At 41.6% G+C, this 14,484-nt stretch overlaps 1 protein-coding gene across 1 annotated transcript in view; it reads left to right on the top strand.

Moving 5' to 3' along the window:
- LOC125892544 (inactive phospholipase C-like protein 2) overlaps positions 1-14,484 on the top strand; it is a 53,467-nt gene that overhangs the window by 28,628 nt on the left and 10,355 nt on the right. Inside the window, exons 4-5 of the mRNA XM_049582528.1 lie at positions 6,306-6,381; positions 13,498-13,607. Of these exons, the coding sequence (XP_049438485.1) occupies positions 6,306-6,381; positions 13,498-13,607 (186 nt within the window). The remainder of the gene's footprint in view (positions 1-6,305; positions 6,382-13,497; positions 13,608-14,484) is intronic.

Here is a 14,484-nt window from a genome sequence, read left to right as displayed (position 1 = left end):
TGCCATAAGCTTGTGCTAATAACGTTAGCATGTTGTATTTGTTTGGAAAACGTCTTTAGTATAAGGCAGTTGTTTTGTCAGTGAACCTTGTGAGTTGTAATGGAGCCAAATTTTGTAACGTTACCTTTGTTAAATGTTGCTGTTGTCCTTGACTTCATATGAGGAGAGGAAATGTTCGCTAGCCACTAAGAGAATTTATACAATGTAAAATGCCATAGGATTGTTATGGAAACAATTCGTAAAGAGACAGTTAAGTGTTAGCTGCACCCAACAGTGTTATTTCCATGGCACATTTCATCCGTTGGGACTCAGAGATAACAATCTGAAAAGGAGGATGATGAAGATGAGATGGATTAAGGTGACCTCTCTGCTGGATTCAGACTCAGGAGCGGAAGGCTAGTTAATTGGGCCTGATAGAAAGAGCGTCAGGAAAATTGAGTTGAAGGGAAGAAAGGAGAAAATGACGGGTGTTTGGGGACCAAAATCGAATAAATTAAGCACAAGGGCTTAAGTGGTGTACAGCTGCAGGCCTTGATCATCAGCAGAGTGCCAGAGGAGACAGTGCGCAGGACGGTGCACGGCTGAAAGGGAGCTGGCAAATATAGAGGCATAAATAAAAGGAGGAGAGCCAGATTTAAAGAGTTTTAAATAATGTATGGAACAGTACAATTAGAAATTCAGGCACTGTGTCAAAACCCAGCACTGGGAGTAACCAGGCGTTCGCTTAATTGGCAAAAATAGAATCTGGGTCTCAACCCCTGCCCATTTGTGTGCTGAGAAAAAGGTGGAGAGACTCAGCGTGATGCCAGCTTGTGGTCTTAGATAATATGCTCTGATTTCTGTTTTTGTTCACAACAGATGAACTTAGGGCAGGGACTGTAAATAGAGATGAGCTGGGAATGCACAATCTCTCAAACACTGAACCAAGGGGAATACAAAGCCCATATGTTAGTCATTGTTATGTTTGACAGAAAGCCAATATTATTTCTTCTGTGGTATTTCAATATATTAAAACTGTGTATATAAATATTCCATGTATTATTATTCATCTGCATATCTCCAGCTTTGTTCATTTTTAAGGTCTGTTTTGTTTAAAATGTCTTCCCTTTTATTTTGTATGAGTTTCACACCTACATAATAGCACTGCTAAAATCACCTTTAAAATAAATAGCATTTGTGTCTTTGTTAAATGTGTATGGTAATAATAATGATAGAGCTAAACATAGCACTTAGAAGAGGTGGTCTTTAGTGTGCAAATGGGGCCACAGTCCACCCACTTACCTTTGAATGTGCCTTTAAATACATTGGAAATGCTGCCGCTGCCACCAAGACGGTAATTTCTTCTCCCATCAGGGAAGTAATCACAGCGTGTGCGACAGCTCTAAGTGCCGCAACTGCAGCTGCGGAGTGACACAAAACAGCCACAATCACTTAGTCATGACTGCTAGCAGCGTGAACATGGTGATTCAGTACATGGGTGTTTGAGATTGTGTCTGTCCCCCCATACAGCACACGACATCAGGGGATGGCCTCTGTATTACCATGCCCAAAAAAAAAGGCTGCGTGTTTATATTTGTCTTTGGAAAATCCCTCACTTTGTCATGCCCCCATTAATTTTCTCACAAGTTATACATCTAAATTGTGACGATGCAATGGACAAAGTAATCATATGGACTTACCACAAGGAAGTGTCAAAGCACAAAAACAAATCGCATCAGACCTCATGACTACCCAGTGGGAATAAAATCAGTATATGCTGATAAGAAGACAACAACTCCACAAGTAATTTATTAGAAACAATCGTCAGTATGAAAGAGTTCCTAATTAACTGTTCTCTTACCACAGCGCTCTTATGTGATGAGTCTGGTGTTATTCTCTATCTTTCTTACTGTCAACAAGTCTAATGAAAAGATCAAAACTAATCATGTTTTCGCTCGACTCAATATTTTCTGACGTCTTGACCCAGTGGCGCTCAGCCCTCAGTTTATTGGTTCACACTAGTGACCTACATCTTAAAAAATGGCTCACAAATATGCACAGTAATTTCACCTTTCAAAAAGGCCTAGTGTTGAGGATGAACACACATTTGGTGCTCTTGAGTATTTCCAGCAACAGGATGGTGAATGTGGGAGTGTTTCACAATAAACCACAGTTCCCACTATACCGATCCCAGAAAAGTAACACAATGCCCTGCTGTTAAAAACAGTACTGTACTGTATTATATTGGTACCGGTACTTTAGGAATGACTCTCACCAAAGCTTCTTTCCCACTGCACAAGTCCCATTAAAGTCTGGTAATATCTGGCTGTTGAAAAGGTTCAGGGAGTCCGCATGGTCTTAAAAAGTATTAAAAGTTGATAAATCAAATGTCAGAAAATTAAGGCCATTAAAAAGTATTAAAAAGTCTTAATTGCGATTTTATTAAGTATTAAATTTTCTTGGCATTCAAGCTACACTGTACAAAAAGCATCCATGATATAATGATATAATTTATTTTCCTCCTCCCGACTATTAAAAACAACAATGTGTAGGCACACTCGGACTGCCATCAGCGGTTGCTGAGCGAAAAAAAAGTCCAAAAAAGTTAATAACTTAAAAATAATGGCGAAAAGGTAGTTTCTTGCAACCCCAGAAATAAGATAAAAATATTCTCAAACGAAAAAATAATTCTGGTTGCTGATAAGTAGTATTTACCTTTTTGATTTAACACTAAAAATTTAAACCCTTGGCGCACACTGCAGCGCAAGCAGACAGATGCGTGACTCAGAGCAGCATGTGTCACTGACACCAGACTCAGAGCGCAGCGGACCGGTGGAAAATGTCACCATCAGCATATTATTTTACATCAATAAAATCTATTTTATCATTACTTTGAGTCACATTGTTGCAAGAATTTAGTCGTCTGTGTTCAAGCAGGATAACAGGTCCACGTAGGGCTTTCTATTTCCTTGTCGGAGATGTTTTCTTTTTTAATTACATGATAGCTATTCTCCCTTAACTCACCAGTAAAGAATACCTTTGTCCATTTCAAATAACCCGTGGCAATAATAATATCCCTGTTCTCTGATGTACTGTGAAACTTTGTTAGGCAATTCATGCAACAATCAGACCAGATGACTTCTTTACTCGGCCTAATGAGGCCGGTCTTTATTTGTCAACCAACCAAAAACAATCAATCAATTAAAAACACAAACTGGAACTGGAACATGGAATCTAACGTGCCTAACAGACATTGCTTCTCGTTCTTTGAGTTTACATATGGCTAAAGGGGAAAAAACAACCGTAAACGGACGGCATGATTAGTGTTGCATTCAAGGTCCCCCCAATAAACGGGAGAAAAAAAGGCAGAATATTCAATTTTTTTATTCATAATTGAATCCCCGTGCCATCGAACGAAGTTACGAAGCTTCGAAGCTTCGAAGCTTTGATTTAGGGTCAGCCCTAAATCCCCCATGCAAGGAGCTAGCCATAAGGTTGTTGTTTTCAGCAAGTTGGCTTTGAATAGCTGATGTTGAGCTGTAGAGCTGTGTTACTTGTTATGACCTAAGGTGTATTTTAATAAACCTGCCTTTGGTTTAATTTATTCTTTCAAGCTTTATTCCTTCTCATCTTATCTGAGTTCTGTTGTATGTTTGTGCTCCATAGATTTAATTGCAAACTACAACTGTTTAGTAAGTTAAAGTTGCGTTGCTGCTAACGACAGCTTGAAGTGGCGATGAGGTCTTAAGGTTTTTCTGGGAGGTCTTAAAAAAGTCTTAAAAAGGTATTGGAATTAAGGATTCCTGCATATGTTACAAATTGGCATTCACTCCTGACTTGTAGTCACAGGTATTTATCAGCTCCAACTCCAATCGGCTCCTAGATGCTAATATTCACTTTTACAGCTGAGCTGCCTGCGTGAGTCTTTCTCACAGTCAAGCGTTGAACAGGATTGATAAGAAAAATCTGACATACTGGACACTATAGAAGTTACCTTTGGGACGACAGTGTCATTTAGGACACGACGTTGCTGATGTTAAATATCCCTGAAACAATGCGTATGATAGACTTGTTTTTTGTGCCCAGGAGCTAACCGTCATGCCGCTCCAGTGCAATCATGGCCCTTTCACAAGCTTAATCATCCAGGATTAAACTGCACTAGGAGACTTTGTAAAATGAATTTGTCATCATAAATCTGACTCTGATTATCTTTTGTCATTATTCATATATATTTTTTGGACTGAAAACCGTTTTTTTCATTGTTAGCCATCCATGATGCCTGTTGACCAATCAGAGGCTCCGTTCTTGTCTCATATACCAATCAGAGGATGTGTTTCTGACAGCGCTGGGCGATGTTTGGCAAACATTCAGGCACTAATGTTGTAGACCTTTTGATGTGTTACTGTTTCAGTATCCGTATCGAGATATTTAGGCAAATATCGTATCAAATTCACAATATTGGCACATTACAACATTTGCTGCCCACGTTCATAGATTCATGGTAATGAAGGAACGTGGAAGGAACAACGCAGTGCAACAGTGTGGCTCATTCAGGAATACACTATACTTGGTTTTGGATTCACAGGCAACATTTTATTCATTGTTGGTTTTGGTCTTTTAATGGGATTTGACTAAATGTAGACTAAAAGCCTTTGCACACCGAGTCTGTTTTTTTTGGGGGGGGGGGGGGGTTTAGTCCATCATCCGAAAAAAATCCTGTCCTCCACCTTCTGTGTACGGTCCACATCCTCCTCTTCATCATCATCCACCTGGATATCACTATCTGACCTGTTGAAAGAGGCTGTCTGAATCATGGCATGATCATGTGTGACCAGTTCCTCTGTCTTGTCGTGTCTGTGTCCCGCCGCCACATTTTTTTCACTGACTCTTGGGCAACGTCTCTAAAGGCTTTGACAGAGGTGAAAAACAGTTTTAATGACAGGCGGAAGTTTCGGACCCAGTGTGTAAACATGATTGACACAACGTGAAGTTGTATTTATTTTTAGACGTGCAACAGTTTCAGATAAAAAAAAAACAACTGACTGTGCAAAGGCTTTTAATCTTTGATAATACTAAATTGCCTCTGCCAATAATATGAGAGTGAGAGGAATTTAAATTTTGCTCTCCTGTGTTTCTGAAAAAGTTTCCATCTTTTTTGTTTTCCCTCCCTTCTGTTCCCGACACCTCCCTGCTCTCCCTCTCTCCTGTTGCTGGCCCGCCACAGAGCTGGCATGCTCCAGAGATCGATCTCAGGGGCATGATGTTGGTCACTGCTCTTTTTTCAGGCTTTGTTACACAGAGCTCGATTGAAATGGTGTTTTTCTTTCCTTCCCTTTCTTCTTGGCAGCAGAGCAGGGCGGCCTGGCTTTGTGACATGACCTTGCAGCACATTTAAGTCACTTAGGGAGTGTACAAGGAAATGTACAAGACAATTACAGTAATCCTGCATATACAAAGGCCTCAGTGCCCCACAGACACTAATTGAAATGAAAAGCAGAGCAACATTTGGGTGCTATATCATCTCCGTCAGATAAAACAATGAAGCTATTACTAAGATAATTGAATAGAAAGATCCAGATGGTCTGTCAGGCACCTTGTTCACTCGGTGCTTATTTACTTCTATCCATGACAGGCTACATATGCATCATTAACCTTGTGAAACACCACTGGGCTGTTGTCCTTGTGTTAGGAAGCCAAAGGGTTTTTTTTTTAGGGTAGGGTGAAGAGCGGGTGCAGTGTTGGCATTTAATATGTAAATGGTTTCCCAAAGTCTTTGAGTCTGCTTTAACAGCCACCATGAGACTTTTAACAGTCTGCAGGTCAGCAGAGTTTGTGCACTCAATTAGGGCTGAGCATAACACCACAGGAGCTAAACTTAGCATCCTTCACAGCTGCAATTTCGCAGATAACACGGTGGTGTTCTGCCTCAAAATGATTCACGTGTTTACGTTTCACTCCAATCATAATCATACGACCTGATTGTCTGCCTTTTCTTTCACAGAGATGCTTTCAAAACCAAGTATCAAGATTGACATTTATATCTCTGTAAGACAAGACGCAGTTTCTGTTTGGAGGAAGAAAATGTAACTTTTAATAAACACCCTAATTGCTTGTGTCTCCTTCCCTCTAATTTTGGCTTTCAAAAATGCAATTCAGCGACCACGCCCACCGATGTGCCTGTAATAACAGCTTGTGTTTCTGAGCCCTCCCTGGATAGAAACACCCGGCCACCAGACGGAGACGGCTCCCTGCTTTATTGTGGGATGGCAGTCATTCTCATGTGGAAAAAAAGGCATCTATAAACAAAATGCTTTGTCTCCTTTCAGGTGATCCAGACCAGCAAGACTCTGCTTGAGACCTGTGATGGGGTGTACGAGAGAATTCTACAAACCCAAAAAGCAGGTAAGAAACGGTCAGACGGCGAGGGAGGATGACCCTGAAAGGCTGTTTCCTGACATCATTAGACACCTGAATGCTTTCCCAGTGGCCCCACCATCTCTCTGAAGCCACACTACACACATCACTCAATCTAAAATTCAATAGATCTGATTATACTTTGCATATTTGCGTAAGTGGAATTACCATTTGAATCATGTTCAAGTATGTGATCCAGTCAGTGCCTCTCTTTGAAAAGCTGCGGTTCAGACAGAGGTGTTTGATTCATGCCAGTAACAGCCTCTGTGCTGTATTCTAATTGCGAGGTTTAGGGTTCAGAGAGACGAGTGAACTGGACAACATCAAAGCCAACAGATGGCAGTCCGTCTATAGTTCCTCTCCACCAGACGCTCAATACTAGTTAGACTCTCACATGTGTGTTTAATGTGTTTGTGCTGTCCTGGCTTTCCAGCTTATTGTGACAGGATGACTTAATGTGGCCACAGGCAGAGTGACGCCAGTGAGCTTTTCTAGGAAGTTTGATTGGCAGCTCGTCAGTGAAGGCTTTGCTGGATTTAAGGATATGCACACAGACAGGATGCTGCTGAAGGATGGGCACTTCTCCTCCTCTGCTGTTGTTGTTTTCAGAGGTCAGCTTATTCTGCGACAGTTGTTCAATGTAACAAGTGTTGCAGTCTACGAGTAAAACCTGCCAATGAGAAGAGTCGTTTTGACATTAATATGCTTTATAACGCACTGTCTGGCTAAGAATTCCATCTAAATATCATAGAAGGTTAATTTATCTTTGAATAAGCCTGCTGAAGGGGCTAAGTGAGAGGGGAAGGGGGCAGAGTGGGACCATCATTACCACGGCTCAGCTTTATTGGTTTCCAGACGGATGGACATATAAAATATTCAGTTTCTATTGTCTTGGCACATCAGAGGGGAGGAGGCCTGTCTCTTTTAACCAGTGCCATGATCAAAAGCGTCATGCTGTCTTCTCCTTGGTGTTTTCGGTTCAACCACCTTTCCAGCCCTTAACAATTAACCAGTCAGTGGCTTTGGGAAAAAAGACGCTGTGATGTTGAGCTTACTGGCAACAGGAAGATCCCCTGAAGCCTCTGCTCACATCTGTGCAGCTAAGAGTTTTGTTTTGACTGTTGTCTGTTTGGTTCAGATTCAGCTGAGCCTGTGAGATTAAAAACGGTATGAAATGAGTGAGTTGTATCTGAGTTACAGTGATGACTCTGTTCGTCCGCACAGCTTTAATCAGCATGTTTCTTGTTGTACTTTGAAGACCACCTGCTGTTTTGCCAGCAGTTACAGATCTACAGTATTTTATTTACAATATGTACTCTGCAAATGTGTTGGCTCAACACATAAATATTTGACATTGTTTGATTCGTAGAGCACAAGTACAAGTGTGCATTGTCAGCTGTTGTGCTGCGCGAGTTCTGCCTGTTGCTGAACCTCCATGGGGCTTACATAAGTCACTCTTTTGAAATAATTCAATGTGTTTTAGGCTGACGGAGAGGTCTGCCAGACGTTGTTAGATCTTTTTCTACATCATTACCATCTCATGTTTTAGGGCCCACCAAGCCGACGGTTGGCTGTTGGTGAGCATCTGTTGCCCTGGTTTTTGTGGTGTATCTCAACTGGTGGCCCTCGTTGGCCCTTGTCGGCTTTTGTCTGGAACAGCGGAGCTTGTCTATGAATGAGAGTCACTCTGATTGGCAGTTCAGCTCAGTGCATGAGAAGAGAAATGGAGGTGAAGAAAGTACAAAAACGGCTAAAATCATGACAGGGTGAGGTCAAAACAAAGTTGTTACAATAGTTAAGATTTTTTTTTTGCCATTGAGTTCTTTAACAGAAATGGTTTGGAATTGTTTTGTAATTGTTCACTAGTGCATGGTAAATATGCTTTGTTCTTTCAACATTGTGTTATGTTGTTAATGTGCCAACTGGCTAATTAGCATCTTGATTATGTCCTGTTGGTCTTCCAGTTTAACTTTTTGAAGGATGAATACAAACTGCTGCCCCCTGCTGGTATGGAGAGTTCTTTCCTCTCACGCAGGTGCAGAACATACCTGCTGGTTGGCGGTTGGCTGAAGTCTTTGCCGTTTGTCTAAGCATCTTTTTGGCTGAGACACAGGCGACGCAACAGTCAGCTTTTGTCGCTGCTATTTCTTTGTTGGTTTGGTGTCTGGGTGTTTAGAGGGAGCATCACCTAAATTAAGAATTCCTATATGTTACTACAACAGCCCTTGGGAAGTAAAATCAGTAACAGTAAACAAACTAATTTCTCTTAAAGCTAGAAACTAGTGAGACAAGTCTCAAGCTTGTGATTTCAGTATCAAGTCAAAAGCTGCTTCAAAGAGCCAGACTTTGTGGATCTACAGGATGTTTGTTTTTCTTTTTTATACCCAAATGAGCTCTTTTCTGTTGTAGTGTTCTCAGTTCTGAAACAGAAAGTGCACCCACATACTCAGAACATTCCCCTGCCTGCTCTCAGTGTCATCTAGTGCAGTGGTTCCCAACTGGTCCATTCACGGCGTCCAGATTTCTTCTTACTCATTAGTTCATGATCCACAGTTTAATACATTTGGCGTCACACTTGCTTTTGGCCATGTCGTCATGCTGGGTTGTCTCTGTCAAGCAGCTGTCCATTAGTCACTCACTCTACAGCAGGAAATGGCACTTGAAAATAAATATCTGTGCCGAAAATTCACTGTATTTAAAATAAAGTGTGTTTATCCAAGCATGACACATTTGTGAGTCACTTGTTGGTTATTCAGAATGGACCGGCGACCCACCGCTTGGGAACCTCTGATCGAGAACATCTTTCCAAATTCAATTAGACAACTGTCTGTGGCGCAACTCCAGACTTTATATTTGATGACATCACTGATTGGAGTTTTAGCACTCTAGGTGTTGGATTTGGAAGAGTTGAGCCTGCTCACTAGAAGTAACATTTATGAGTTTTGAAAATGGGCGTAGTTCCTCTTGAAATTGCATTACATAATCAGTAAATTCCTGTTTGAGGACAGATAACACTCCATTTCATGACTTGTCCATTTTGGAAACAACAGGATCTGATGCAACAGTGAGCCCTCGTCCTGACTGATAACGCCTTGTCAGAGTGAATCACTCTTTTTCATGAAACAACAGTCAGATGAATAACACAGCAGTGAAAATGCTCAAGTAGACCAGACCTGTTTTTGAAAAGCTTCCACAGAAGCTCTGTGTCGCTCTCGGTCTCAGAGCACCATTATATATGATTATCTAAAATCAGCTGGAGACAATTCAACAGCCAACAATCGCAAACTAGGACACAACAGATGGCAAACTGATGAACTTGAGCATTGATTTATTTTCCATCCCGAACTGACATAATTTTATCCCAGTGATGTGTGTGTGTGTGCACTCATGTACTTGTTTGTATTCCGATGCGTGCATGTGGTGTGGTTTCGTGTGTGGCTGTTGTGTAGAAACTGGGTCATTGCAAACCCAATTCCCCCGTTACAGCAAGCGGAACGTTCCAGCAGCAACAGCTATTAGAGTTGTGAATAATCCATCACATCAGCTCAGACAGGGCCCACTTTCCCCTCAGAGGAAAAAAAAACGACCTACACAAAGACAGAGTCAGGAAACAGTCAGGTGTTTGCAGCTCAAACGTGGAAGTCACTTCCTCACCTGACACTCTCTCAGGCTCCAATTAGCATTCAGGGCAGATGGACGTCTGAAGCTGCTGCAGACTAACGAGATCAGTACAGGAGATGTTCTTAAATGCCAAGTGTAAATTTATGGGGAGGAGCTGCAGTGACATTTTGCAGAAGACAAAGCAAAGGGCCAGTGTTTGTGTTAGATATGTTAAAATACCTTTTAAAGTGAGTTCCCCAAGATCAGTGAACGGATTTAAGGTTATTTTCTTATTATGAGAGATTGTACTTTTTTAAAAAAAATTCTCTGTTTAATCTTGTTTTGTGAAATATTTTGCACTACATCTCCATCTGGATGTTGCTATGCATTAAATCTATCAAATCAAGTTTATTTATATAGCACATTTAAAAACAACCACAGCTGACCAAAGTGCTGTACAAAATAAAAGAATGACACACACACATATATAGCAATATAAAATGTACACAAATATAAAACAGAATAAAATTGGTAAGAACAATTACAACTGTAAAAAAGATTATAAAATAACTTAAATATTAAAACCACTAAAAAGTTAATTGAGAGTGGAAGGCTATTCCAAAGCTTCGGAGCTACCACAAAGGCACGATCTCCCTCACCCACCAGCCTCTATTGCTGGGACAGTTAAAGACATATTAGTTAACATTAAAGCAGAAACAGTTTGGTACAAAACAACTGTACCAGTTATTGATTATCAAATTTGTTGACAAAGATCCAGAACGTCTGCTGCTTCCAGCTTCTCAGATGTGAAACCTTTCTCCTTTTCTGTGTCATAAAAGATTGTAAATCAAGATGAGACAAATAAGAACTTAATTTATACTGAGAGACAGAACAAAATATGAATAAAATATTATCAGTGAGGTGCAAAAACCAAATGTGCACAATGTCAGAAATGCACACAGGCTAATTCTAAGTGTCATAAATACAGACAGGTTAAGGCACAAATCAAAAATACAAACATTTTCAAAGTAAGCAGTTGGGATCATGAAGGTAAACAGGTTAAAGTTAAGGTACACATTTAAATCATATACAATGCTAACAGTAAAAAGGTTAATAACAGGAATCATAAAAATGTCAACTGGTGAACGCTAAGGTGCAAATACAAATGTACACTGTTTTGAAAAATATAACAGTAACTGTAAGAGCTACAGAAATGTATGAGAAGTGGCATATGTGCATATTTGGCAGTTTGTTTGGCTATTGAAGATTAATTATTAATTTTTTTGGCCTGGCAGGGGGGATCCTGTCGGTACAAATTTAGGGAAAACAGTGTTGCAATGATCAAATCCAGATTACACATCTTTGGGTTCGGGACTGTTGGTCAAAAAAACAAGTGATCTGAAGATGTCATCTCAGCCTCTGTGATGTGTTTTTCTTTTTTCCCCACATTTCATAGACTAAGTAATTAACCAGCAGATTAAATGATAAATCATAAAAAAGTTAAGATGCAGACGTAGCTGGATTTTTATTAATCAGTCATGGTGTACAGATTCTCCTCAGCTCAGTGTCTGAAGTGGCGTTCTATAGCATGATGAGATACAATCATCTCTAGCTGAAAGAATTATCAGTCTGATAAATAATTCAGGTCATGCTCCTCTGATCTGCAGCTCCATACTGTAGTTATTTCATGCTGGAGGCGCGTGAGCATCTGCCTTCATTGTACAGTTGCCGTCTTGCAGCATTACCTCACAGAGATCAGTCTGACATGCCTTGCTGAGAATGAGCTTCCCCCTTTTCTTGCCTGCCAGACTCCATAAAGTGTTGCTAGGCAACCTCCAGTGTGAGTTCAGTGTGTGTGTGTGTGTGTGCGCGCGCGCGTGCGTGTGAGATAGAGGAAACTGTGCACCTTCTTCAGCATGGTCATGGTTGGTTCACATGTGCTGCAGGAGCAGCACGGTAGTTATAAAATTGCAACCTGAGATCGAAGAGAGAAATAATTTTACACGTTGGTTAGAACACAGGAAATAGAAAAAAAAGAGGTTCAAAGATGATAAATGTGTCAGTTGTTGGAGGTTATATTCACGCCTGAGCTCTGGTGGCAGCCTCAGCTGAGAAGCTCTAGAACAGCCCAGCCCCACACCTATTATGGTGATTTCACACCAAAGGGGGTCTCTCTCATGTGCATGCCATGTTTCCATGGCAACAGCACCAACAGGGGCCAGGACCGACTCTGGCTGATATCAGCTCTTCGAGCGGAAATGTGTGCATTCTCGCGAGGAATTTCCAGTGCAGGAGTGTGTGTTACGCAGCGATGGGCTTGTGTGCGTAGTTGGAGCTCTGCTTCATCTCCCTTTGGTTTATTTACATCACTGACTGTGGTCGCCTGTTGCTGCCGTGTCAGGGTTGCACTGTAAAGCCAACTTAACATTAAACATGTCCTTAGTCAGACTCAGTCATGCAAAGTGGGGGAAAAAAAGAAAGAGAGAGGAAGAGAGGAGGTGGGAAAGCTCCTCAGGAGACAAATCCCTCCTCTGTTCGATGCCTTGATGCTAATCCACAGTGAAAGAACGTCATGTCTGTCTGCCTACGCTGCATCTCTCCTCTGCTTCTCTCTCTGTTTCCGGGGCTCTTTTCTTTTCCCTCTCATCCTGCCTCGCTGCTTCCTTCAACTCTGCTTTTTGTTTTCTTCTCTGCCTTTGAGTTGTCTTGCCTTTTTGCTTTCTCTTTTTTTCCCCTCCAGTTCACCAGTTTTTGCCTACTCCCGTCCCCTGACATCCCATCAACACCTCGCTGAGATGTGCCGCTGTGCTCTACCCCTCAGCTTCCTAACGTTTCACTCTGGGATACAGTTGCAGATTTATGATGGTGAAGGAAGGTGTTGAAAGAAGGCACACATGCTCAGCAGACTGTTCCTGGATGATGGGGACAACACAGTGAACATTAATGCAACACTGTGAACTGTTAAAACAACAAAGACCAAAGAAACCGGATGTATTGTCTTTTGTTAGCTCTCAAATAACTGTCACTTACTGAACAGAAATCAATTTTTCAGTCTCTCTGCTTTTCCTAAAACAGAGAGATACTAACATCTTGACGGCAGGTGCTCTTACAGTTACAGTTTCACTTTCTCACCTCTGAAATCCAATCCTCACACCTACTTTTTTCAGACTCAACATGCAGTCCACCTGCCACAGCAGCTACTGCGATCCATTATCACACTGCAGACGTACAGTAATGAGAGAGGAATCCTCCTCCACAGCCAGAGAGTCTCTCGACTTCCACACAGCCAGCCCTTCTGCTGCGGGAGGAGACTGTGAAATGTTGACAGTACATGACAGTGCCTTTGCTCTAATGTGTTTCCTCACAGTGACAACAGGCCTAGCACCCAGTCATATCTCCCAGACTTCAGTCACCTCACAGCTGCTCTTCTGTTTCACAAACCACCACGAATTCCAACCACGAAAACCAAGTCGACACTCGTTCTCGTCTGTCTTTGTTTCGCAGCGATGGAGTTTCATGAGAACCTCCATGACTTGGCCGTGAAGGAGGGGCTGAAGGGCAGGAAGCTGCACAAGGCAGTGGAGAGCTTCACCTGGAACATCACCATACTGAAGGTAAGACTTTCATCCACAGTGGTGGAATGTAACAGAGTAAATTTACTTCAGCACTGCACTTGTGTACAGATTTGAGGTACAAACCAAACATTGGCTCTAGAGAAGGCATTTCGCATTTTTGTGTTAACTGAAGGCCATCATAGGTTCTCTACATGTAAACAGATCATTGCAATCTACAACCTCATTGCTAGATGCCACTAAATCCTACACACTGCTCCTTTCAGTAAAGGATCTGAATACTTCCTCCACCCCTGGTGACCACTGTGCTGCTCTGACATGTAGCACACTGGTTCTCTGTTTGTTTCTGTTGGAGTAGCATGTTGTTGCCACGTTGCACACTGTGGTTTTAAATGTGTTAATTCTCATATTCCTGCAACACAGACTGTGATCGTCAGAGGTCAGGGTCAGTGGTCTTGGGCGGTTTTTCTCATGGACAGTTCTGGTAGCTGCTACCAGCGATATTCCGGTCATATGACAGCTTCTGTTGGAGCTTGGCAGTAAGACTAGTTTCCAAGCACAGTTGTCATGAGGTGCGTGCAGATGGGGGCTTAAAAACGGACTTCAATGACTGAAGGCTGCAAAAATCACCTGTATACATTGCAGCAGTATTCACCCTGATAATCAGACTGAATTACCTTTTGATTTCACTTCATTTATTCAGTCTGACACTGTATACGTCAGCTGATTCCTTGTTGAGACGGGAGGTTTTGCCTTAAAGCTGCAGTTGATAACTTTTACAAAGGTGGTAACCATTCAGTAGTGGTTGCTATCAGTTGATCACATTGATAAAAGATCTGTTGATTCAAGAGAAGTTATCTCTGTAAGTTGTCTGACAACAACTTGTGCAGCTGTGTCAGTCTCACCATATTTAAATGTA

Source organism: Epinephelus fuscoguttatus, linkage group LG8, assembly GCF_011397635.1.
Source record: "Epinephelus fuscoguttatus linkage group LG8, E.fuscoguttatus.final_Chr_v1".
NCBI classification, from domain to species: Eukaryota; Metazoa; Chordata; class Actinopteri; order Perciformes; family Serranidae; genus Epinephelus; species Epinephelus fuscoguttatus.
The sequence above is the reverse complement of the archived record's forward strand: the minus strand, read 5'-3'. Positions and strand labels throughout refer to the sequence as shown.